Here is a 26,526-nt window from a genome sequence, read left to right as displayed (position 1 = left end):
AGTATTATCAGGAGACCCATAAGCAGACCCACTGCAAGAACTACCACCTGGTCTGAAAGGAGAGAAAGGAAACAGGAAATATTAATATGTGCATTGAAGTTCAGAGAGAAAGGAAAAACAAAGCACAGGAAAAAAAAGATTTCTACTCACTTTCCATGGGGGACAGTTTATTCAGCTACAGCCCACACAAACTGATAACCAAAAATATGTTTTTTTTGGGTGAGTTTTCCTTCTTAATTTCATTCAGGCATTCAGGAGGTTCAGTAGCTTCTGGTTGGCTGTAACTCCTCTCTCTCTTGTGTGTTCTCTAGTCTCAATGGACTCTGACAACTGTATTTCTCATGAATAAGCATGACTTTTTCTCTGTTCTGCTCTGAGATTCAGGAGCGCTGGGGAACTATGTTCCAGGTGGCCCGGTTCCCACCACTTCTGCGGGATATCACGCTTTTTTATCCTTAGGATTCCTTGTTAACCCTTTCGCTTGATTTGTTTTCTTATGTTATCTTTTTTTAAATTGATTTACCGTCACTCTTAAAACATCAAATACCGTTGCTATTGCCCACACATGGGCAATTGTAAAGCCTTATTCAAAGATATGTAAAGGATGGATCATGGGTTTAAACTTTTCTGTTCCATGTGTTCTGTAAAATGAAAAAGCTTTGTTGCTATATATAACTGTCTCTTGCTCTACAAATAACTCTTATACTATATATACAAAACACCACTACAGAGATTGGACAGCTAATAAGATAAAAGAGGACTAATCCCAAGAGCTGATTGTAGAGTAGCGGCCTCACACACACACACACACACACACACACACACACACACACACACACACACACACACACACACACACACACACACACACACACACACACACACACATGGAGTCACAAAGCAGGACGCGCATTAGGTGGGGCAGCTTCAGCTGAGCAGTAAAGACTGACGGTGACGAAGGTCAACCACATTAAAACCAGAGCACGGGCAAGACAGACATTTTGCCTAAAATCATATTGGAAGTGAGGAGAGGAAGGAAGGAAGCCATCTTTAATTGTGTGTCTATCTGTTAACATGTAGGAGGGAGGCCCTGACTGAAGTCAGGCTCTGATTAATAAAGGTAAGCCCATGCTTCTACCTGACATGTAGCTGTGCATGCTAGCTGGTGTCCACTTGGCTTTAGAATTACATTGGTTAATTCTTTTTCTCTGTGTTCATCAACAGATTGAGTTAGCGTCAGGACAGGTACATGATATCGGGGTCTTTAAGCAAATACTGACAGGTCGGTTACGGTGGGAGGTGAAAGAAAGGCTAATGGATGACTCAAGCTAAATCAGACATCTATGTGTATGATCTAAGCATGGTTTGTCATTGCTATAATATTATATCGTCCCCCTGTCTGTGGTCGAATGTTTGCGTGTGTGCGTGCGTGTGTATTGCATTTGTGTGGCGTGTCTCTCACAATCATACATTCTCAATTGGAAAATAAATCCCAAATGCTTTTTAAAATCCTGATCCACACAATTTGTGTGAATCATCCAACAATCAGGACTCTGTAATCTCGTTAGGCTAATCCTGATCGCTTGCATGCTTGTGTGTGTGTGTGTGTGTGTGTGTGTGCAAAGTTTATAACCTCTGCTTTTGTTTCAGTCCTGTCGGTATGGCGGAGCCGGTGCAGTCTGCTGTCCAGTCAGGCGTCACGCGTGCCACGTCCTCCAAAAAAACCTGGACGGCGGCTGATGAAGACAAAGAATATGAGGACGCAGAGGACGGCCCCATATTCTCCCTCTCCAAGAGCTCCATGGACGTGCTCATGGCCACGGAGCCCATCCACCCCTGGGACCCGGCGGTGACCAGGCAGGACCTCCGACGCAGCTCCAGCACCAACACGCACATGGAGCACCAGACCTGCAGCCTACAGCAGCTGCGCACGCGGCAACTCACTGACGCCACGGCGGCCAACAAGGCGCTTCCCATCCCACGGCGGAGCCCGCTGGGGCCTGGCTGCGGCTCCCCGCCCCTCAGCGAGCGATGGAGCACCTGCAGCACACGCAGCGACTGCAGCACGCCGGACAGTGTCATCTGGAGGGGAGGTGACGGGCGCCCCCAGAGTCTGGTCCAGGGAGCCCCCTCGTCGAAGCTAGCTCACCCTGCTAGCCCGTCTCCCCCCTTTGATTCTCCCGAAACACCCTCCGCGTCGCCCTCCACCAGACCCCCCTTGCCTCGATCTCCGTGCAGGCAGGTACAACCAATGTCCTCGCCTACACCAGCGTCGCCAATGCCTGAGGTTCCTGCGACCCCACCCATCCCACCCTCCACCTCGCCGCCCATCTCCCCTGAACTCCACCGACTCCCCAGTATGGAATACGAGCACATCCCGTCAAACTGTGGTTCTCCTTCTCTTACCTTACCTTCAAATCGGCCCGTCAGTCCAGGGAGGGACGTAGGAGCTGGGACCGCTTCCCAGCTAGGAGTGCACCTTGTCCAAGCCTCGGAGGAGCTGGCAAGTGTGTTTGGAAGCACACGCTCCGCGGTTAGTGGTGAGGATGAGCACTTGCTGCTGACCCAAATAGAGGAACAAGAGTCCCCAAGACAAGGCAATTTGCTATGGCAACCGGGATACTCATCGCCTGACTCTGTCACTCGCAGATGGCGGTCCCCCTTGGTGTCCTCCCTGAGTGACACGGGCCTGAGTGTGCACTGCAGGTGCAGCTGTGGTCAGTCAAGGCTGGAGACCCCGGCTTCAGGGCCACAAGGGGGAAAGGACCAAGGCAGGGACGAGGTCCAAGAGGAGCAGGAGACGCCCGGGTCCCCTGTGAGGTCGGTAGATGCCGCTGTGCAGACGGCTTCCCCTCCTGGTTCTTGGTCCGGCCTGAGGAAGCACACGCCCTACACGTCCAACTCCCACATGGGCTCCCACTCCTTCCTGGGCTCCCCGCCCGGCTCCCGGCTGAACCTGCGCTCCCCCGTGGGCTCCACCTCCAACCTGGTCTCGCCCTCCTCCAGCATGTTCATCCAAGACGCCGGAGAGGACCAGGAGCAGGAGAAGGAGGAGGAGGAGGAGGAGGAGGAGGAGAAGAGCAAGGCCAGCTCCTTGATGTGGGAGACCCTCACGCCCGCCGCAGGGGCCCCGGAGCGCAGGAGGTCCTGCTTGAAGGTCCAGGGGGAGGAGAGGCTCCGGGGGCGGGGTGAGTTGGGCCGACGCGGCAGCATGAAGCAGGTGCAGTGGGACGAGGAGGGGATGACCTGGGACGTCTACGGCAGCTCCCTGGACCCCGAGGAGCTCAACGTGGCCATAGAGAGGCACCTCACCCTCCGGGTGGACAAGGACAAGCAGGGACAGAGCTCCCCGCCGCCCAGAGACAAGTGGAGGCTAAAGGCAGCCACCAGAGTAGCAGGGTCCGCGCTGAGCCAAACCAGAGCCGCCAGGGTCACGGCTTTGGGGTCCAAGGAGCAGCGGCCGGCCCCGCCCGCCGTGGATCCTGAGGGCGAGACAAAGGCTAAGGCCGAGAGCGAGCTGCAGAAAGGCAAAAGCAAAAAGCAGGAACTGGCAGCGGTTGTTGGCGGAAAAAAGAAGATTGAAGTTAAGAGGGAGAAGGGGAACGGTAAAGGAGAAGAGGAGGGTACACCGGAACACAAGTCCTCCCCCCACACAAGCCTGAAGGGATTGAAGTGGCCCATGGTGAAGCCCTGGTGCGGGAGCTCCAGCAAAGACCCAAACTGAGTCTGTTTTTATTTGACACGCTTTTAATACTATTATCAACACTTATTTAACGTATTTAAGGCTCAGGTTAAGGCCGCACGTTAACAATAACGTACAAGATGGTGTCATTGATCCCTTTCGAAAAAACATTTGAAACCATCTAAAAGCAACAGAAGATGGGGCGTGATCCAATCCAACCCTTGTTTTGAAATGAACCAATAATACTGTATATTGCTGGACCAAATTACCTCTGTTTCCGACAACAGACTGAGCCAAGCTCTGCTCCCTACACTGAGCTCACCAACAACAACAGAACGGGGAACTTGTGACTCAGCCTTGTTTACTCTGCTCTAGTTGACTTACTCGCGCCTCACCAGGACAACACACATACAATAAGTTCATTAATGGGTAACCTTGGTGAACCACTGTGGAGGGTAGGACCATTCAGGCCCATTCAGATGAGCAGGCACATTCTCTTTCACCGTAGCAAAAGCCCTCACTGACTGGTTGCTTCCACTGGAGTTATTGTCATATTTCACCGGTTTGAGATAAACAAGCAGACTTCCTGTGGATTTATGCTATTCTGACTTATATTCGGACTTCTATTATCTCTTTTATTATTTTATTTCAAACGCATCTGTGTTCCTTCTGCTGTTGATGAGTAAAACATATTGACTATTATTATATTGTTATTAAAACTATCTCTAGTCACGCCCATGTTGTTGTTTTTCTGTTGAGTCATGACCATGCAGGATGAAGTGAGTTCAGTCGATGTAAAGTTTGTTTAGAGGTCAGAGGTCACAGCATCATCATTTGACCTGATGTCATATGATGGCCTGCATGTGCGTAACGGTGTGTGTGTGTGTGTGTGTGTGTGTTTACATACATTTGTTTACACTTCTGCCTCACCTTTGTCATGTGTGTTTGTATATATGTGTGTGTGTGTGTGTGTGTGTGTGTGTGTGTGTGTGTGTGTGGATGTGTGTGTGTGGGTGTGTGTGTGTGTGTTTACACATGTGGGCCATGGAGTGAGGCATGGGGCGATCCATATGTTTTTTTGCAGGTGAAAGTGCTGATGGGACCCCCTGCATCCACTATTTCAGAGGCAGTAGGGGAGAAAAAAACCCTCTGTTACAGGAGAACAATCCAGTGTTTGGTCTTTGTTGCTGTGCCACTCATTGTCCGCCCCCCCACCTGCTGTTGAGTGGCTGTGTGTGTGTATCTGGCCATGTACGTCGTCTACGTCCGGCAGTATAAATAGGCTCGGGCGCGGGGCGGCGGCCAGAGACGATGGCCGTTCCAGGACCCCCTCCTATTCTTCTGCTTCCGCTGGTTCTGCTGCTGCTGCTGCGGTGGGCGGCGGCGCCCGTGGCCTCCTACGCCCTCAGCCCGGGACGCACGCCCCAGCACAAGATCCTCCACCTGGGTGAGAGCCGGGAGCCGCACGGGGGAGGCGCCGTTTAGTGGGTTACTGCTGGTCTGCAACCGCTGCGTGACACAGGCCACACCCTGACACCCGGTGAACCTGGAAGGCGTTGTTGATATACTGGATTATTTTGGTCTGGGTTTTGATGGGTAATGTATGCATGTGTGTGTCCTCTGTGCTCCTAGACTGGCCCAATGACTGTGGCATGTCCCACTTCAAACCCAACATGGCCGAGAGGATTGTGTCGGGGAATGAGGCCAAACCTCACTCCTGGCCCTGGCAGGTCTCGCTGCAGGTACAGTAGCCCTACACATGGCTAGTAACACTACAGGGACAGTAGCCCTACACATGGCTAGTAACACTACAGGGACAGTAGCCCTACACAAGGCTAGTAACACTACAGGTCTATTATCCCTACACGAGGCTAGTGACACTGCAGGTACAGTAGCTCTACACATGGCTGAAACACTAAGGGTAAAGTAGCCCTACAGTCAGAACACTCTTGAACATAAAATCTCTAAACTCCACTCTATAAAGACTGGAACACATCACATTCTCGTAAACAAGCAAGACAGTGACCAAGGATGCTGACTCACTCCGTCCATCTCTCCATCCCTGGTAGGTTCGCCCCAGGGGGAGTAAGCACTACATCCACGTCTGTGGAGGAACCCTCATCCACAAGACCTGGATCCTCACTGCTGCCCACTGCTTCCAAAAGTGAGACCTAGCAATTGGTCAAATGTGTATGATGGGGTCTTTTTTGTGATTAATATAATTCATAATAATGTAGTCCCAATACATTCCTGTCATACTTTTAGCAGCACATTGACTAAAACAAATATTAACTTTATTAATCTCAGATGGTAACATAATCATCAGTTCCATTCCAATTCCAATTCACAAGTCCTTCATTTGAGACGTGTTTACCTTCCAGGGGTAAGGCGGAGGACGCGGCCAGCTGGCGGATCGTCCTGGGGAAGCATCAGCTCAAACGCTCCGAGATCCCCGAGAGAGTGATCCCCGTGAAGCGCATCTACCGCCACGAGCACTTCCGCTACCCCACGCACAGCGAGCTGGACTACGACATCGCCCTGGTGAAAGCCGGCGCGGACATCCTGCCGTCCAACTTCATCCGCTACGCCTGCCTGCCGCGCAAGCAGACCAGCCTGAAGCCGGGACACTACTGCTGGGTCACGGGCTGGGGCGACACGCGGGGTGAGTGCACGGGGGGGCCGAGCCGTTTAAAACAGGCTTTGATGAAAGTACCAACTATAAGATCACACTTTTAAGTCCATACATTTAAGACTATGTATTTTACTTGCCTGCATCTGAAAGTTCTGGAAATGATTTGGACAAAAAGGCATTTTCATAGAACAAATAGTCCACTTGCTTTATTTTGGTTTGCTACTGGAGGCAGCATGATGAAACCAGTAGGCACACACCCTAACACTTAGCCATGATAAGTGATAAGGCATGATAAGGCAAAACACAAAGCCATGATATGGATTTACTTATTATTTCTTATATTAGGCTTTTACTGAGCACTACTATTTGTATGCATTTAGAGAAGGATAATACGTGTAATTTGAAACGAGAGGAAAAAAAAAAAGCCTATAGATACTATGGAGTATCTTCAAGGGATTCACAAATGCATCTCCCACCCCTGAGACCTTTCAACCCTGAACTCTGGTGCACGTTTCAGGCGGGAAGGAGAACGTGTCTCTGGCCGAGTCCCTGAACCAGGCTCGCCTCCCCATCATCGACCACAAGACCTGCCGTCAGAAGAAGTTCTGGGGCGACCGTGTGCGTGACTCCATGATCTGCGCTGGCTTCAGAGACACCGAGGGGCCCCCCGCCGCATGCCAGGTAAGCACGTTGACCCTGCAGGCCCCAGAGAGAGATGTTACTGTTCACTCTCAAGTCATTGAGCAGTGGCTAAGGGGGTTAAGGCCTCTTGCTCAAGGATGTGTACGGCTTAGGCCGTGGACATTGGGGATTGAACCCTGTGCCTTGGGGCTGGGAGTCAGTCGAACACGCTGGTCAATGCACCTGCCTGACCATGTTAAAATCCTAGAGCAGGGCTTCCAAACCTATTTCCACTCAATGGCCCCTTACACATCTCTTGAGTTTTCAAGTGTTAGCAAACCTAAAATAAGGTCAGAAGACAATTATAAGAAGAAACCATATCATGGTTACTTATGTACCTCTGAATATTACAGTAATTATGGATTTTAGCACAAAAATAAAATTTAATGTAAATATTTAGCAGGACCCTCGCCCACGGGTTGGGAATCACTTATCTACTTAATTCTAATTGCTAAAACACAATGTCCTCCCCTCACCCAGGGCGACTCCGGGGGCCCGCTGCTGTGCCAGCTGGGCCGAGACCGCTGGGAGGTGCATGGGGTGGTGAGCTTCGGGCCCATCGGCTGCACGGTGGAGAACAAGCCCAGTGTGTTCACCCGCACCGCCGCCTACATCCCCTGGATCGAGGCCACCCGCATCAGGGACTTCTTCCTGCACTGAGCGGAGCAAGCACACCCCCAGTGGGAGATCCAGGTCCAGGTTCTGTGCTTACATCGGACCCTAGAAGACCGGTTCTCCCTGAGAGCACACGTTTTTAACCACGTCATTACCAGTAGACTCTACTGGTTATGCATTAGGTTTATTATTATTATTATTCAGAACTGCTCTAGTTCATTACTGACTTTAAACATAAATATGCTGATGTTCATTAATTCACATTCTCGATTTGGCCCACTGATCTTGTACACAATACGGTATATTGTGTATTAATCCGGCATAAAATAGACCAATTGAAACAATTTAATTCCAACTTAAACTTGACCCATTGCCTTTTATAGACTGCCATTTAGATGTACACACCACCTACATTATGGTTTATAACCAAATCAAAAACATTTGTACAATAAAATCTGTTCCCGTCAAAATCCTGTTGAACTTGTGTAGTCTTTATTTGTATTCATTACATGGCAAGCGAATGGCCATATAAATACAGCATTCAGTAGAATTTTCAATCTTTCAACTGCCACTTATCATTACCAGAGTACTGCAGATGATTATAAATAGGTTGGTACTATATAATCAATATACTTTGTGTTCATTAACATGGCATCAGGTGAGAGGTCTTCAGCCAGGAAATAATCGCAGTAATGGAGTTGATGAGGTCAAAAGGTTGAAGTGATCATAGTTCTTCCTGACCAATAATGAATGGTCAATATTAGTCACAATAACTTAAACTTGCCTACAGATACCAAGTACCAGTACCAAGTCACTTTCCAGCTTCCATCATCCTATTTCTATATAGGATGTATATCTATGTATATGTAACTATATCTGCTGATGTAATAAATGTGAATATATTACAGATTTTAATGTCAGTGTTTCAAGGCTAACACAACTCCCAATTAATATTTGGCCATTTTACAATACAATAATATACACTTTTACAAACCCCATCCAGCCCTAGTTAACAAGACGAAACATTGACACCCTTTTGAAGGTCACAGACCGAACTCCGGTGGGGGATGGGACAAACTGAATCCAGAGTCACACACATCAAGTCATTAAAGTCTCCACTTTCAGTTTGACCCTGTGTATCCGGAAGGCTCCGTAGTAGGGAATTGGACGGTGCGTTAGGAAGGACCCAAGGGCCAGAGGGCCCCGCGGTAAACTGCCATACACATTCCTGTACAGTACACCGCCATTGACCAGAGTCTGATTCCTTGCTGAGGCCTGTGGTGAACAGCTGTGCACGGGGGGGGGGGGGGGGGGGGGGTCATGTTGGAGAAGGGAGGTATCGGGGACATAGTGATGAAGCCGAGATGGGCTGAGGGATCCTCAGTACAGCCTGGAGGAGGAGGAAGAGGAGGAGGAGCCGGTGATGTTGTCCCAGTTGCTGTAGAGGGCGTACGCTCCAGACAAGGCCAGGCCGGCGAGACCACCCCGGGCCACACCCCTCAGACCACCTGGGAGGAGGGGGAGGAAAGCAGGGGATTCAACAGACAATATGTGAGCGCATGTCTGTTTCTTCCAGGACACAGTAAACACACTCTAAACAGCCAAAATGAATGGAAACGACTGACTCAAGTAACAAAACAATGGATACATTTTCATTAAAACGTGTCCCACACAGAACACCTACTGGTTGACTTGAAGAGCATCCCTGTGAGGGTCCCAGCTGCCACGGTGTTGATGTCGTCCTCTGCTCCGCGGACCTTCTCTATGGCAACGCCAAACACACTGTACAGCAACGCTGCAGGATGGACCACACACACACACAGATTAATCATTGGTGTTCATCAGAGCACATTGACAGGAAACATTGTTTGACAGTGCTACGATTATACTTATTTGCACAGCTTGAAATATACACAAAGGAGTTTCTTTTCTTTCACTGCCACTGCGTGACGGTATTTATGCCAAACGGCTTATATTTATTATGTGCAACCTCACGATAAAACTAAATAATCCAGACAGACTGCAAAAAACATTGAGATAAACGGAATAAAGAGAGATGACCCGAGAGTGAAGCTTACCGACAGAGCCTAGTGTGTTTGCCCATGATGCACCCTGCCTGGTCACGATGTTAAGAATCCTATGGACGGCAAGGTTGGCTGTTATAGGTTAACGTCATTCAGTTTGGATCAGTGGGATCACTACGAGGCCGAAAACAGAAACTCACTGTACGTTACGAGGTTTGGACCAGGCCATGTCTCTGGTCTCCTTCAGTCCCGTCCTCACCCCATTTATCGTTCCAAAGGCAGCACCTGCGGGTAAAGAGAAGTTTTGATTAGCAGTGTCGTTTTATACAGTGCCATTCATAATAAAGGAAGGTGGCACAACTTTTAATTAAAATGTATGGGGTCCTTCTCACCTGTAATACAGCAACCCCCAATAGTGAAGAAGGCCAATTCGAACCGCCCTCTGGTCTTGTTTGCGCCTGTGGGCAGGATGAACTCATCCGTGTCCTTCAATGAATAATAACACATAAAATAGATGAAGCAAAGCTTTGTAAAAAGCAGGTGGAGAAGAAGCTAGTGAATTCTGATATTAGAGGATGTTCAAGATCATGAATTACCTGCACTAGGTAACGAGGGTCGACGTTGAGGTAGGGGGACAGCGGACTCATTCCAGTTACTGTAATGATGTAACAAAACACATGTCAACCAGGGACAGTTTTAATATGTTGACTAAACACAACAGTTTCGGCATTAGCTAACAGCTAATCGCTCACTGTTTACTTACAAGGTACGCCGGCGAGCTCCGTGTTGGAGTACTCAGGAGCACCGCCTCCGAAGAGGTTCCCCAGACCGGCTTTGAATCCCCCCGACCCTTGGGAGTTGCTGTTGTCCATGGCTGGGGAAGATCTGAAGGGTTTCCTACTAAAACGCCAGGAGATCTAACAGGAGACCTGATGCCGTAGCTTAGCTCACGTTAGCAAAAAAAGGCTAACGATTTCACAATATGCCGATTTAGGACCGCAATAAACTAAAGATATTGAATAACAGCTTGAACTTTCGCTGAATTTTGTATATCGGAACCAGTACGATAGTAATATCTCCCCCTTAAATCATTTGGTTATGATGTCCGGCTACTGTAGACAAATTAAATGCAGCAGTTCGCATGACCTCCAATTTGGTAACGTGCTCTGCCGTGAAGTGGAGGACGCCGAGGGAAAATGACGTAAATCGTGTATGGGGCAATGAGGCAATTTAACCTCGATTGCGGTAATGAAAATAAACAGTAAAAACGAACTAACCATCTGGTTAACAATGGTTATTTAAGTAATTGCTTACATTTATAAAGATGCTAATTTGGCGTATACCAGCCAGACGTTCACGTCGGCAATCAAGGGTCGATGTTGATTTGATACACATGGTGGCAGCAAAGACCCTTTCAGATAGTCCTCATTATGTCTCACTTCACATAATCGGAAACATGTGCTTATTTCTTTTATCTGTAATGCGTTTATGTATAACAAATGTTCTAGATAAATGGCACCTGTTTCTCTTAAAGCATATTAAGCTCCCACTACTGCAAGTGAGTAAACAAGGTGAGACCCCCCCACCCCCCCCCCCGCCACACACACACACACACACACACACACACACACACACACACACACACACACACACACACACACACACACACACACACACACACACACACACACACACACACACACACACACACACATGCATACATGCATACATGCCCTCATCGCAACCATCTGTGGTTGGTCAAAAGGACAGAAGCAACTGAAGGAATTCAGTGTGTTGGAATTCACAAACAACACAGCATCTTATTTGGATGCGGCCATTGTGTGTGTTTATTCAGCAGGGGCCAAGTGGAGCGATGAGGATTGCCATTGTTGCCCAGTGGGTGTTTTCACAGTCTCTACCATGATCAGTGAGTTAGTGTCCCCTGTGTTACTGCCCAGTGTGCCCACTGACATCCCACAATGCCCCATTCAGCCTCAGTCCTCTCTCTGGCTGTCTCTCTCTCTGGCTCCCTCTCTCACTCTCCCTCCCCTGCTCATTCTCACACCATTTCGGCCTGTCTGTCTCCCTGGGTCTCTCTCTCTCTCTCTCTCTCTCTCTCTCTCTCTCTCTCTCTCTCTCTCTCTCTCTCTCTCTCTCTCTCTCTCTCTCTCTCTCTCTCTCTCTCTCTCTCTCTCTCTGATTCGACCCCTACTCTGTTCTTAATTGAAACACATGCTTATACTTACACTTGCGTATACCCTGGCATGCATAACCCATCAGGCCCGTCATGAAAAGGGAAATTGAATTAAAGTGGCGCTGATGTCAATCCGTCTTCATCCTCCTCCACCTCCTCCGCCTCCTCTTCCGCCTCCGCCCTTTTTCCCATCAGATTCCCTTACTTCCATGCTCTCTCTGAAATTTATTTTCTGTTTTTTTCTTTCTACTCTTTCTCTTCAACTCTCTTTTCTCCCTTTGAGCTCCCCAACACAAAAGATAGAGGGGCCACAACAGGGCCCCCAGTGTATGCTGGTTGTCAAGGAAACAGGCAGGCAGTGTTGGGCCTTTAAACTGGCCCAGAGGGGTGTGTGGGGAGAAGAGGGGCTGTTCTTATTTACATGGAAAAGGCTGGAATACAACTTTTGAGCACTTTCCCCAGGCTTAGGAGTTCCTTGTAGGCCATCTCCTGCAAGATCCTTACCATCGGCCAACCATCAAATATTTGCCATGCAAAGGACACCTGGAGCGGTGCATTTTACACGCACACACACACACACACACACACACACACACACACACACACACACACATACACACAGACAGACAGACAGACAGACAGACAGACAGACACACACATACATAACATGTATACTTATTTATTTCCTTTCTTTAATCATTTATTTTTTGCGCCCACACACATGCACATGCACACTCACACTTACAAACGGCACAATACTGGGAGTTTGGGACTGCCGAGTTCATTACCAGATGCTTAGGGGTGTTCCTCGCTGGATGGGATGAAACTGCATGGAGCCACACAAGAAACCAGACTAGCAAAACAAACTCAAGAGTGTGCTCACACACACACACACACACACACACACACACACACACACACACACACACACACACACACACACACACACACACACACACACACACACACACACACACACACACAAGCGCGCTTGCTTGAGCTCCAACTGAGTTTGCCATTCGCGATGAGATAGTACTGTTTTTCTGAGCGCAGGAGTCCGGGGTTACGACCACAGATCCGGCACGGCTCCAAACTCCCAAGTTTAATATCACTCCCAAACTCCACAATGCAAACAGGATGGGCGGGGACGAGTAACCACCGTCACCCCTGCCCCCCCCCCCCCCTCCCCTCCTCCCCTCCTCCCCCGCCTGTTGAAACGATTTGATTCGCCAGCAACTAATGTGTGAAGGAATGTCGCAGTGAATTCTGGGGTGAACCATAGTGTTATGTCAAGATAATATCCACATGGAGCGCCTGGATTTCCTTGAAGTATCCATGTCGATTTTTAGTATCGACAGATCAACCCGCTCAAAGAGAGGTGAAGAAAGACACGTTAAAGCAAAAATGTGCATCGAGAAATTGTTGTTGGATAGTAATTTGTTTTTGCGCAGCCGCAGAGACACGAAGGCGCGCTACAGTGTAATGTCTTGTGCAGATGTTTGAGGGCGAGTGCTTACGATCGATCCCCCTTAATTCCCCGGCCACCTGAAAAATTCCCTGTTTCACTGGTTATACAGCTGTTGGCCTGTCGACATTTGTTTTGCAATTTCGGAGGCGTTAGTTTCCCTTGACACGCACGAGCACGCACACACACACACACACACACACACACACACACACACACACACACACACACACACACACACACACACACACACGTGCACGCACGCTGACAAACAAACATGCACGCACGACACACAAGCACGCGCACACACACTTACACTTCTGCGATGTTCACGCCAGAGTGAGGAACACACAGAAAGAGCGATTGAGGGAAAGAAGCAACGAGGACAAGTGAGAGGGAACATGTTACGCTCCTGCTTTTAGTCCAGATACATTCTTTAGTGTGTTGGACGGATCTCCTGACGCCTATCAGAGAGTTGTTTTTGGGAGTGTCTAAATATTAGTATGCAGAAAGGAAACTGATTGGCATCATTACGTACTACAGAGAAAAAGCCACAAAGTTGGTTAGTTGAACAACTCATCAGTTTAATAGAGGGCTGAACAGCTTTCCAGCACAACAAAAAGTTATTCCTACTCTGAAAACCAGAAAAAAGTTAAAAGATCATGGTTTAACACACATCTTGTTTTGTTTTTTTCTTCACACACACACAAAATTTGAATCTTAAAGGAAACCAAAGCAGACAGATATCATTATCTTGGTTAATAATCACAGAAGTGAAGAGACATGGTTAGTTGTATCAGACATGTGGCTCCACATTAGATTAATGTTCCATACTGAATTGTTAATGATCACACTTACATACAAAAGGCACAAGGGGGAAGCGACCGATCATAAAGACCTCCAGTATATCAGGACAGTGAGTACAGTGCGAGGTCACAGAGAGCCTGAACCACACAACAGTCAAAGAGATGAAGGATACAACAAAAAAGAAAAACAGTAATGGCTATCAAATTATTTTCCATTATAGGGCATATAGTTTTGTAGGAAAAAAGTTAATTTAATGTAATTTTCACGTACAAAATAGAATATAAAAATACATGATGTAGTTGTTACAGATGTTACACATATGACTCTTACTTTGACTTAATTCAGGCATCGGTTGGCTTTTTGTGCATCGAATGGGACGAGAAGGGCGTCCCCTTACAAGAGAAAACACAACCGGAACCAAAGCACGTTTCTTTTGCGTCTCTGCAAAGTGGATACACATGCAAAATAAGCATCCAGACACGTCTATCTCCTATAGACAAAGCAAACAAATTACACAACACAAATCCATTAAAAACAACTCAAATATAATACTGATCCAGAGAGGCCAGGTCCACTGAACATGTTTTTAACTGCAGCTCAATGAGACGTATTGATAAGGCAGCTGTGTAAATACTGCAATAAACCCATCCATTGATCCATTTTGGCACTGAGATAATGACATCTTTTGTAATGTAGGCAACCAAAATAGTTAGTGAGGCTGTAACTAAATGCATACTTTAATCCAAATAATTTGCATTGAAACGCTATATTATCTCTTTCACGATGCACATGAAACTCATATAGCGTCAAAACACATCTACATGTAACATTTTTCCATCCCTGTTCATAAATAGAGGCACTGTTGCTCAGGCTAGTACAATTTAGTACGATAATGTCAAAAGGCGTCATGGTGTTAGAAATACTGACGCTACTACATAATGACAAATTTGGACTGCTATCTTCACCTAGTTTGTGTATGTGTATGTGTATATGTGTGTGTGTGTGTGTGTGTGTGTGTGTGTGTGTGTGTGTGTGTGTGTGATGGCAGTGGAAGCATACATTTGTGCAAGACCTATCAATATTGTGTACAGAATCAGAAGGTTTGTCGTTGTATGCCCTAAAATAAGAAGTGAGATTTGTGAAAGGGGACAGAGATGCATTCTGGTAGGAGTTGTTCTTACTTAGGGGTGCTTATTTAGGGACACCTTTTGTATAGTTTCTTTATCTTTTCTGAAACTCCAATCACAGTGTATTCGAAAGGTGCTGCACTAGGCGCTAGCATAATCACAAAACAGTTTGATAGCATATTCAAACAATAGCACTTTCTTGAAAAGCCAAATATCAATGGGAAAGGCTACATATGCTAACAATCAATTATGTTGTCGTGGCGTTAACACATATGTAGAGACCAATGGTATGTGCTATGGTCCTGAGTAATACAAAATAAAAAACATCCAAAACATCTGAAATATCCCCTAGTGTTGCTGGTTTTCACTTTCATAAATAAGTAACATTTTCAGTAAGGTTATTGTTTCTGTTAATATTGTCAATTTCATCATTGGGAGTAACAACAGTGGAGTGCAAATCAGAGGTTTTTACAGAAGCTTGGAAGCATGGCGGCCCTACACTTGATTATGACGGGTCACCATGGAGACCTATGGTTATAAACACAGACGACTGGAAAAACAGATTGCTTTTTTGTTTTTTTACACCAAAGGTGACAGATTCCTGGATCAACAGTTGGAGGGTGGACTTTCGGAAGGAAGGCACATTTGGTTAGGGTGAGTCGGTTCCTTAGAAGTTCATTCCCATGAAGTCCTTGAGGGTTGGCTGGTTAGAAAGGAGCCGGCACGTTGTTCCCATTATGCTGGTCTCTAGTTGGGATGTCGGGGCGAGTGGTAGGGCCATTGGCCAATGAAAACGCCCAGCAGGCAGAGATGGGTGGGTCATCAGTGGGCAGAAAGGTCAGAAGGTCAAGGGTCATGGGTTAGTTGCCGTGGCAGCTAGAGTTAGACGAAACGGACAAGGACAGACAGACAGACAGACAGACAGACAGACAGACAAGAACGGACAGACGTGGGGGAGGGAGAAATAACAAAAGAAAAGGAAACAAAAAAGGGGGACATAAAAAGAAAAAAGATAGAAGAGAGATTAGTGTCAGCTAGTGGCGTCAGAATGACAACATGGCAGATCTACAGCAGTCACACCATGTGAGGGGAGGGGGTTATGCGGCAGAGCACCATCATGAGCAAAGCATGACCATTCATTCGAGAGCTTAACGTCAGCCTCTGGGGTTTGACGTCAGGAATGGCCACTTACAGATGCTTATTGATGCCGATGAGGGTGCTCCGCATAATGACTATATAGCAGAAGAACCGTCCCACAGTGTAACTGCCTATACAGTGATACTACTCATGCTTGTGGCCTAGGCCTGAGATAGACACAACGACCACGGACAGAAAGGGAGACAGCATGGTTTTCGATTAGGCGAGGAGGGCGGCCTTTGTCTAGAGGAAAAGGCCCCGGTTATACGCTGAAACAATTAGTGCCATTGTTTAGCGGCAAGCTAAAACAGACCGCTGTGATTTAGAAGAGGTTTATGAATTAATGATTGGATCTGTCGGGCTATGAACTATTATTAGGGTTGCACCTGGTAAAAACTACAGGAAGCAAAGGAAGACTCCTGGTGAGGGACAGCGATGAGTGGTTAACAAGATGGTGATTTCAGAAGGGGAATTAAGAAACACGGTCTAAACGGACATATTGTCTCGCTAAACAGATTTAGAGCCTTTGATTTTCATCGTTGTTTTTAAAATAATCATCTTTATTTTCTTTTTTGTGCGTTTTTTTGTTTGTTTTGTTCATTGTATACAACAAGAGCACCAACACATACGCATACACACACACACACACACACGCGCACGCACACACACTCAAACACGCATAAACATATGGGAGATAGCTAGTCCATTTCTATTGCATTACAGTCATGGAGCTAAGGGAATGAGAGCGGTGGGATCAGCCCATCATAAATACAGATGGAAGACAAGCACTTCCTCTAAAGCAACCTTCAGTGTAAGTAAACGACGATAGCTAGAGTGTAGCTAGATGAGGACACAGGGACACTGTAGTCTGTGCACAAAATACGCATGGACACAGAACAAGACCCAAAGGAAACAAAAAACATTATAAAGTATATTTACCAAGCAATCTTATCTTCATGAGCTTAAAAAAAAGTACTTAATAATAATAATAATAATAATAATAAACAATCCAAAATAATCCCTATATACAAATTTACTTTTGCATCTATAAAACATTGCGGCAGCACCATTCTGACTAAGACACACACACACACACACACACACACACACTGTAAACAGCCCTGTTGTCCAATGGCGTACTACAGTATATATAATGCAGAAGAGCCTTGACACACAGCCACACACATACACACAAACACACATACAGACCCTTCAGTAGTCATCACACTGTGTTGTTTTAGTAGTAGTAAAAAAGAAAACAAGCAACGCATTGCAGTCGTACTTAATTATTATCCTCTGAAAAAAATAAAAAAATAAAAAGAGAATCACTATTAAGCGCATGTAGTCTCCACCAGGGGCAACTTATTATTAAAAATTGTATATCAAAAAATGTTATTTCCCCCAAAAAGTATAAATTGAAATTGCCGAATAAATATATATATATATATATATATATATATATATCTATAAATATAAAATATATCTATATATATATATATATATATATATATATATATTTGGAATGGAATATTTGTTGAAGTAAATGGAATGATGCTTTCACAAAAACCACCAAAAACCAGAAAGACATACTTTTTCTTTTTCCACCCAGATAATTCCGATACAGAAGTCACAAGGTCTGAGTCACATGCATGGAATGATCTGTTATAAGTGAGAAGGCTCCGGCCTATCAGCACTCCCCGTTCTGACCGCCCGCCCCACCCCCCACTCCATGCTTAACAATCGTCTCTCTCACGCCTTTTTTTCGGACGCTACGGGTTCAGTGTGTGACCAGTTTTTTTTCCAAGGAAGGCTACAGTGACCATCATAGACACTTAATTTACAACTCAACCGTTGAGGGGGTACCACGCATGTTTACGGAGACGCATATGCATGCAAATACCAACACACACACACACACACACACACACACACACACACAACAAACACACACATACACACACACATGTGTGAACACAGAGTGGCTGTTGAGCTAACTAACCTCTGTCTGTGGTCATTACCCTTTGGTAAGGATGGATTCTCATGTCGTGGCGTCGTACCTTAGTGGTCATGGCACCTGCTTACAGCGCAAATGACACATGGCCATGAAACAGAACACAGCAGGTTACTTGTCTAACACTTGCCCCACAGCAACAACAACAACAACAACAACAACAACAACAAGCCGTAAACCAGGCATTTACAGAATTATTTCGATAAAAAAACGTAGGGGATATGTCATCTAGTTTTCTAGTCTGTTCTCATGTGTTGCTACGTATAAATGATACATACAAGTTTAAACTAGGAGATTCTCTCTTCTACAGCTGACTGGTGGATAAAACCTTGACGGTCAAGGTTAGCCTACTCTCATCGGATTCTATTTCAGACAAAGTCACAATCTACGGAGCTCATATTTCTAAAACTTTAACGATAGCGTGTTAGAAGTACAAGGAAAACGCTGAACTATTATCAAAAAAAAAACTAGTTAGACATATTATATTATCACACCACAACACTAGTCGGCACATGGGCTAATAAATAGAAGAAATCAACAGAATAAACAACAAAATCGTATAGGAATGGATCAAATCAGAGCGGTCAACATAATCAGCTATCCTATAGGTGCAAGCGAAACGTTTGGGTAGGGCGTAAATGTAGGGGGATTCTGCGAGCCAGTCCATGTAAAAAGTGTATTGCTATTGCCTAGCCTTTGGTTGGGAAAGCCATACCTGCAAAACAACAGAAAGCAATCGATTAGCCACAGCAGCAAGTGTGTATTAATGCCTGTATGTATGTGTTCAAACTTTCGTTACACAATCTAATACATTGTCTTGCTAACGGAAAGAAAGGATAGACAGTGTGAAGTGTACCTAATACTCCGCTGGTGTCCATGGGGTACTCCAGTATGGAGGGCGTGAGGGTGTAGGGGTACTCGTAGGGGGTGTAGATGATGCCGGACTCGGGCCCCTGCTGCATCAGTGCCGGGTGCGGACTGCCCCCCTGCATGAGGGCGGAGCTCTGTATCTGGCGGAGGAGGGGCATGAGGGTGGGCCCGTTCATGGGGGAGGGGTTTCGGAGGGCCTGCTGCATGACTTGCGAGGGGTGCTGGGTGATGATTTGACGGGCCTGAGGCGACGCTAGGGAGAACGCCATGGTGGCTGTACGCGCGCACACACGCACACACACACACACACACACACAACATGGAGACAGACACGCACACACACACACAGGCTATTTAGTGATGGAGAACCAAATGCATTGTTTGTATACAGTAGAGTCCTGTGCTAGGAGCGATGAGGCCTGCTTTGTCTCCCAGCTGACCCCGCCCACCCCACCCCCCCCCCCCCCCCCCCCCCCACCGGTCGGTGATGATGTCATCCTTACGTTGCTTGAGATTGGCATCTCTGTAGGTTCCATTCAGGATGGCCAGCTCCATCAGCTGCATCTTCTTAAGGCTGTCTTCGCCCTCAGCCTACACACGCACCCACACAAACATACATTCGCAGACGCACACGGATATACGTGGAAACACATTTAACACACAGCTTCCATTGAACGTATTGAATTTCATAAGACGATATGTATTTACAATTACGTATACTGTGTGACTGCATTGGAATTTCAGGCTAATGCTGGGGACACATGTAATTGTTGCTATTTTAGTTTATTGGTGAAACCAAGCTATGAGTAGCTATTAATATCTGCTAATCTAAATAATTGGGCTTCAATTAAAAATTGTAACAGCTCTCCCCTGACTACACACACACACACACACACACACACACACACACACACACACACGTCCACAGACGGGGCATGTTTAGCGTCAAACACGTTATCTTGGTTATCAGGTTGCAGTTTGACTGATTTACAGTCTGACGGCGAGGGCAGCTAGGTTAAAAAAACACATGCCGTTGAACATACACACACACACACACACACACCAAACACACATTGGGTGAGACCGTCAGGTGTCTTGTTCCTAGTGATCCGCATGCTTCCTTCTCAACCTCTACTGCCGGGCCGCTGCTTATGCAAAGACAGACCGCAAGGACACATTCTGACATCAGGCTACGAGCAAGACACCACATTCCTCCTCAGACTACACTCAGATACTTAGATGCATCCTTAGTGTGTGTGTGTGTGTGTGTGTGTGTGTGTGTGTGTGTGTGTTTATGAGAGAGAGGGTTGTGTGTGGATTGTCTCTGTCTCTCTCACCCACACATATGTAGAGAAAGAAAGAGAGCGCGAGAGAGCGAGAGAGCGAGAGAGTGTGTGTCTTCTTTAATTGTGTTTGTCTTCAGAGTATAGGCGCTTGACTGTTTGCGGGTGTGTGTGCGTGTGTGTGTGCGTGCGTCAGGGGGGAGAGGAGTAGGTGGCAGAGAGAATGTCAGAAATGTCTCCAGAGTGCAAATCAAAGTAATGTTCACTTGTGTGGACAAAAACTTCTGTTAGATTGTGTGTGGGGGGGGGGGGGGGGGGGGATACTGTAGCGACTAGCTGGGAATGAAGTGAGATGTGAAAGGGGTGATGGAGTGGGGAGAGAACGAGTGAACAGACTCCCCATTCATTGGCCAGGCCTTTCCAACAACCAGGGGTCTCCATGGAAACCCCTTTATGCATGTTCTCTAATTACCCTAACCCTTCACAAACTCTCTTTCTCTCATGCACAAACACAGAGGTCCATGCACACACACACACACACACATATATGCACACACACACACACACACACACTCAAACACACACACATAGACATGCATGCACACTTGGATGCACAATTCCCTGGCCCCCATTTCCAGCCCACATCCTCACATGCATACCAACAACCTCTCAATCCCCATGGGCCCGAAGTGGCTTCAAGCATCCGTGTTGCCCTGGGCTAGCTGTAAGTCTGCGCCAGGTGTTAGTCTGGGCTAGCTGTTAGTCTGGGCTAGGTATTAGTCTGCGCTAGGTGTTAGTCTGGGCTAGGGCAGTCTGGGCTAGGTGTTAGTCTGGGCTAGCTGTTAGTCTGGGCTAGCTGTTGTTCTAGGCCAGGTGTTAGTCTGGGTTAGGTGTTAGTCTGGGCTAGGTGTTGGGTTATCTGGGCTAGGTGCTTCGTTATCTGGGCTAGGTGTTAGTCTGGGCTAGGTGTTACTGTGGGCTAGGTGCTACTGTGGGCTAGGTGCTACTGTGGGCTAGGTGTTACTGTGGGCTAGGTGCTACTGTGGGCTAGGTGTTACTGTGGGCTAGGTGCTACTGTGGGCTAGGTGCTACTCTGGGCTAGGTGCTACTCTGGGCTAGGTGCTATTCTGGGCTAGGTGCTACTGTGGGCTAGGTGATACTCTGGGCTAGGTGCTACTCTGGGTTATGTGTTACTCTGGGCTAGGTGCTACTCTGGGCTAGGTGCTACTCTGGGCTAGGTGCTACTCTGGGCTAGGTGCTACTCTGGGTTATGTGTCGGTGGTGGTCTACTTACAGCAGGCACTAGGAGCTTCTTGACCTCTGCCGTGGCCCTTGTGAGTTTGATCTGGGCGCGGTTGTGTGTGTCCTCCACCGTGATCAGCACATGGAGCTCTTCGCTGAGGTGCTCCCAGTTCGGCTTGCCTCTGTTCATCTCTTCCTGCGACACACACACACACAAACACAGGTTTACTAAATGGGTTGATTGCATCTGACAGTGTACAGACTGCTGTAAAAGAGGGACGGGACGCTTTAGTACATTTCATGGAATGATTTTAACACACTTACACAATGGAACAGTCTCAGTGTGTGGGTGTGTGCGTGTCTGTGTGTGTGTGTTTGTGTCAGGGTCAGTCAAGGTCTTCTGGAAATTCAAGAGGCATGTGTTATCATACTATTCCGTCGTCATGTTGCTCTTCTGGTTGTTAATACAACGTTATTGTAGCCATGATGATTTCACATTCTGCTACCCGCCTTTTTTTTCAACAAAATCAAAAACTAGAAATCTTCCAGCCCCTGCCCTGTCCATTCTCTCCTTTGCTCTCTACTTCTTAAGTTCATGTCTCTATCGCTTTATTCCTCTCAGGGGTGTGGGCGGGTGTTGGTGTGCATGTGTATGTGTGTGTATAAGTGCATATCTGTGTGTGTATGTGTGTCTGTGTGTGTATGTATGTGTGTGTGTGTGCAGGGGTGTGGAATGTTCTGGAAGTAAGAAAGGGCAATGGAATGCTGGAGCTGGTCCACCTGCTGATGTTCAGGGGCCAACACACTGCATCCAAGCACACAGAGACACCGGGGAGGAGAGCAGAGCAGCGCAGGGGCTGGACGGACAGACAGACAGACAGACAGACAGACAGACAGACAGACAGATAGATAAACTGACAGAGGGATACAGACCGACAGAAAGATAGTTCAGAGTTAGAAAGAAGAAAGAAAAGAGAAGGATAGATAGGAAGAAAAAGAAAGAGAAACAGACAAAGGCAGAATAGACGGGAAGGCGGACGGACAGGAGACAGGTGGACAGACCAAACAGACAGGGGACATGATCTCAGACAGACAGGGGACATGATGTCATACCTTCTTCTTGTCCCTCATGGAGCCCTTCCCTCGGACCATGATCTTGCAGCCGGTCTCAGCCTCCAGCTGCTTGGCGGTGAGGCCGCGGGGCCCCAGGATCCTCCCCACAAAGTTGAACTAAACACAAGAGAGGAGAAGAAGAGACTCAGAGAGAGCCTACATACGCCACACACGTTAAAAAAACGATTACGCCATCCGATGAGTTCGCCCCAGACGTCTCACGGCACCGTGAGAGCGCACAGTCACGGCCTGGGGGGCGCTGCTCACCCTTGCGATGTGAGCACCACACTCTGAACCACTGAAACCACACGAGACCTTTTCAAACCGGAGCTCCATTCACAGGACCGACACATAGAGTTCATCTCATGACGCGTAACCTTTTTTGTACGACAGCTTTTGAGAAGGCGACTTGTGAGTTTTTAAGCGTTGTGATTGCAGACTGCGTCGAGGTTTGTGTGTTTGTTTGTATGGTGCGGTGCGTCTTTGTGTCTGTGTCTTCGTTTGAAAGTGTGTGTGTGTTTCTAAGAGAGACAGAAATAGATCATTATGTGGCCAGTGTGCCTGGCACCGCAGAACAGCGGCGTTCTCTAACCTTATCTGTCACCAATGCTGACTGATTAACTAGACAGCTGCCCCTCTGTGTGTGTGTGTGTGTGTATGTGTGTGTGTGTGTGTGTGTGTGTGTGTGTGTGTGTGTGTGTGTTTCTCACTGTATCTATCCAAGTCTCATTGTCCTTCTCTATTGTCACTTAAACCCTCCCTTGCCTCCCCTAGTGGATTATATATGTAAAAAATATATTTAAATGTATTTTTCGGATTAATGACAATTGAGGACTATTTAAAAAAAAAAATATATATATATATATATATATATATATAACCTCTCCCACTCTTTCCCCACTATATCCACGATGACCTCTGTGGCCAATCTCTCTCTCTCTACTTCTCAACCCCACCTACCCTCTTAATCTTTTCATTCACTTCTCTCTGTCTTTCTCTGCCTCGGTCTGCCATTTCTGTCAGACATGCTGCCTAGCATTATGTCCTCAATGTTTTCCCTATTTCCTTCTGTTTTCTTTCTCTCACTCTCTCACTAACTCATGCTCTCACTTCCTCTTTTTCTATTAACCCCCCACCTTACTCTTTTTCTCACTTCCTCTCTCAATCCTTATCTCTCTCTCTCTCTGTCTCTCTCTCTCTTCCTTCCTCTCCGTGTTTCTTCCTCTGGTGAGGTCTCCCTTCATCTCTCATGTGTTTCTGTAATCTAATCCTCCTTTCTGTGTTGCTACACATTCCTCCCATTCTCATAAGCCGCCCCTCACATTAATACCACTAGCAACACACAGGCACACACACACACACACACACACACACACACACACGAGGACACACGCACACACATACACGCCGGCTAGGACAGCTCTCTATATTTAACCTTGATCTCAACGGTTCCGCCGTGTGTGTGTGTGTGTGTGTGTGTGTGTGTGTGTGTGTGTGTGTGTGTGTGCATGTACGCGCTAAGGTGTCAATTTGCTCACTCAGATGTGTGAAAAATAGAGTGCACGACTTTCCTGCCGTGTGTGCGTGCTGTGTGTGTGTGCTGTGTGTCCTATGAACTCATTTCAATAACGAATGAGAAGAGTTACTGTAACTATTGGTGAATAGATACACCAACAAGAAAAAAAAAAACATGTGCATATCGACAAGTTAATATAAGTTATCCTAAACCTTTATAAAGTTATATGCTAACTATATACAAGTTTAATGTAGTATCACACTTTAAGTGTGTTTATATTCAAGTAACACTTTGTATTAGATTTAAAGAACATAGTTGAACTTCAGTTGTGTTGTTAACGGTAGCCTGTAGCACAGAGAGACCGTGCTCTCTAACAAAATGACGTCCCCCCCCCTGACCGGAGTCAGCGAAGGTCACATGAGTGGAGCGGATCAGTGACAGAGCCCCCAAAGGGCGGGGAGGTGGGCGCTGCGTCTGGCCACTCACATCCGGGTACTCCTTCACCGGCACATACAGCTTCTCCTGCAGCTGGGCCACGGGGCCGATGCCGTCGGGCAGCTCCTCGCTGTCCCGGCCGTCCGAGGGGCCCGCGCTCATCGTGTCGATGTACATGTCCTTGCGTACGCGGCCGATCTCTGGGAGGGGGAGGAGAGACAAGGGGGGAGGGAGGGAACGGTAGGTTTGGTTAATTTGGTCGGTTGTGGAAAAATAAGTTTTAAAAAAAAAAGCGCAGATTTGGTACAGATGGCTGTGTGATGAGCACATAACCACTGCCTCGGTAATTACTCATGGCCGTGAGTGTCTGTGGGGATATTTTCTCATTCAGTAAAAAATTCAAGTGAAAGCCAGATTGATGACAGATTGATGGAGTCACAGCGACTTACCGCCACTTGGAGGCTACAGTGAACTATGAAGGCTACAGTGAACTATTGAGGATACAGTGACTCTATGGAGACTACAGTGAACTATGGAGGATACAGTGAACTATGAAGGCTACAGTGAACTATGAAGGCTACAGTGAACTATGGAGACTACAGTGAACTATGGAGACTACAGTGACTCTATGGAGACTACAGTGACTCTATGGAGACTACAGTGACTCTATGGAGGCTACAGTGACTCTATGGAGACTACAGTGACTCTATGGAGACTACAGTGACTCTATGGAGGCTACAGTGACTCTATGGAGGCTACAGTGACTCTATGGAGACTACAGTGAACTATGGAGGCTACAGTGACGATGGAGTTTGCTGACTGTGACTGTGTATAGGCCACACAGACTCTATTTAGTCTACAATGCCACATCGCAAATTAAGCATGATGCCCCAGAGAGTAGATGGATCATAAATCCTCATCTGGGATTAATAGATTTTTGGTGTCTAACCAAAAAATGATCCTATATTCATATTTGAAGAATGCAGTTCATACATTATCATGTCTTTGATTACAGTAGATTATGGCAAATACAAATACGAGTTGATTTAAGCAGCTAGTCCTAGATTTATTTAATCAGTTTCTAATGGATCACACCTTTGGCTTGAATTTGAAGGCCGCTACTACATTGAAGTGATCTGACCAGCAACATCCCATGATGCACTAGCAATGGCATGCTTGCATGATTTATAACTAGCTATTGCACCACAGACACACAAATAGACCCCCCCCCCCCACACACACACAGTGACAGACACACACACACACACACACACACACAGACACACACACACACACAAACAAACAAACACACATTTACCCACACATACACACACACAAACACACATTTACCCACGTACACACACACACACACACACACACACACACACACACACACACACAAAAACTGAGACACCCAAACAAACATAGGCCTATATACAATTACAGACAACACATGCACAGGAAAAATCATCCACACCAGTGTGTTATTATTGTCTAACACACACACACACACACACACACACACACACACACACACACACACACACACACACACACACACACACACACACACAGGAAAGCAAACACACGCAGAATGACTGGCTTGCTGCATAGAGAATATCCTGTGACCTCAGCGTTGTGCTGGTCTGCGTGCAGGGTGAGTGATAAGTCTTACCGATAATAACCACAGCC

The 26,526-nt window shown here is 46.8% G+C and overlaps 3 protein-coding genes across 5 annotated transcripts in view; 1 reads left to right on the top strand and 2 right to left on the bottom strand.

Annotated features, from left to right (window-relative positions):
• Nucleotides 1-4,993: 4,993 nt before the first annotated feature.
• LOC311367158 (elastase-1) lies at nucleotides 4,994-7,655 on the top strand (the record flags this gene model as incomplete). The annotated part of the gene is made up of 6 exons (XM_084485996.1): nucleotides 4,994-5,129; nucleotides 5,315-5,424; nucleotides 5,752-5,846; nucleotides 6,064-6,344; nucleotides 6,832-6,995; nucleotides 7,476-7,655. 6 exons carry the CDS (start codon nucleotides 4,994-4,996, stop codon nucleotides 7,653-7,655), a joined length of 966 nt encoding a protein of 321 aa, XP_084342122.1.
• A 425-nt stretch (nucleotides 7,656-8,080) lies between these two features.
• timm23a (translocase of inner mitochondrial membrane 23 homolog a (yeast)) lies at nucleotides 8,081-10,812 on the bottom strand. The gene is made up of 7 exons (XM_084485211.1): nucleotides 10,398-10,812; nucleotides 10,231-10,289; nucleotides 10,027-10,120; nucleotides 9,835-9,919; nucleotides 9,689-9,747; nucleotides 9,295-9,405; nucleotides 8,081-9,118 (listed from the first exon to the last, which is right to left on the bottom strand). Exons 1-7 carry the CDS (start codon nucleotides 10,504-10,506, stop codon nucleotides 8,991-8,993), a joined length of 645 nt encoding a protein of 214 aa, XP_084341337.1. The 5' UTR covers nucleotides 10,507-10,812; the 3' UTR covers nucleotides 8,081-8,990.
• A 3,050-nt stretch (nucleotides 10,813-13,862) lies between these two features.
• The window catches only part of qki2 (QKI, KH domain containing, RNA binding 2), a 15,073-nt gene continuing 2,409 nt past the window's right edge, over nucleotides 13,863-26,526 (bottom strand). Inside the window, exons 3-9 of one of the 3 annotated variants that reach the window (XR_014639629.1) lie at nucleotides 24,886-25,034; nucleotides 22,884-23,000; nucleotides 21,823-21,966; nucleotides 19,749-19,836; nucleotides 19,232-19,519; nucleotides 18,364-19,090; nucleotides 13,863-16,103 (exon numbers count right to left, since the gene is read on the bottom strand). Coding sequence is in view for 2 of the 3 variants with exons in the window: in XM_084485655.1 (XP_084341781.1) it covers nucleotides 16,081-16,103; nucleotides 18,364-18,438; nucleotides 19,232-19,519; nucleotides 19,749-19,836; nucleotides 21,823-21,966; nucleotides 22,884-23,000; nucleotides 24,886-25,034 (884 nt within the window). In the remaining variant the exon portion in view is untranslated. The other 2 variants (XM_084485655.1, XM_084485656.1) reach the window with 2 other exon arrangements.

This window comes from Micromesistius poutassou, assembly GCF_964030765.1.
Source record: "Micromesistius poutassou genome assembly, chromosome: 21".
Classification (NCBI taxonomy): Eukaryota; Metazoa; Chordata; class Actinopteri; order Gadiformes; family Gadidae; genus Micromesistius; species Micromesistius poutassou.
Note: the sequence above shows the minus strand (reverse complement) of the source record. Positions and strands in the feature narration are given on the sequence as shown.

Coding starts and splice junctions, on each gene's coding strand:
- timm23a (XM_084485211.1), bottom strand. CDS start 10,506: ATGGACAACAGCAACTCCCAAGGGTCGGGGGGATTCAAAGCCGGTCTG. Junction 10,290..10,397: donor GGAGCTCGCCGGCGTACCTT/GTAAGTAAACAG, acceptor ACATCATTACAG/TAACTGGAATGAGTCCGCTG. Junction 9,920..10,026: donor TGGGGGTTGCTGTATTACAG/GTGAGAAGGACC, acceptor CTTTACCCGCAG/GTGCTGCCTTTGGAACGATA.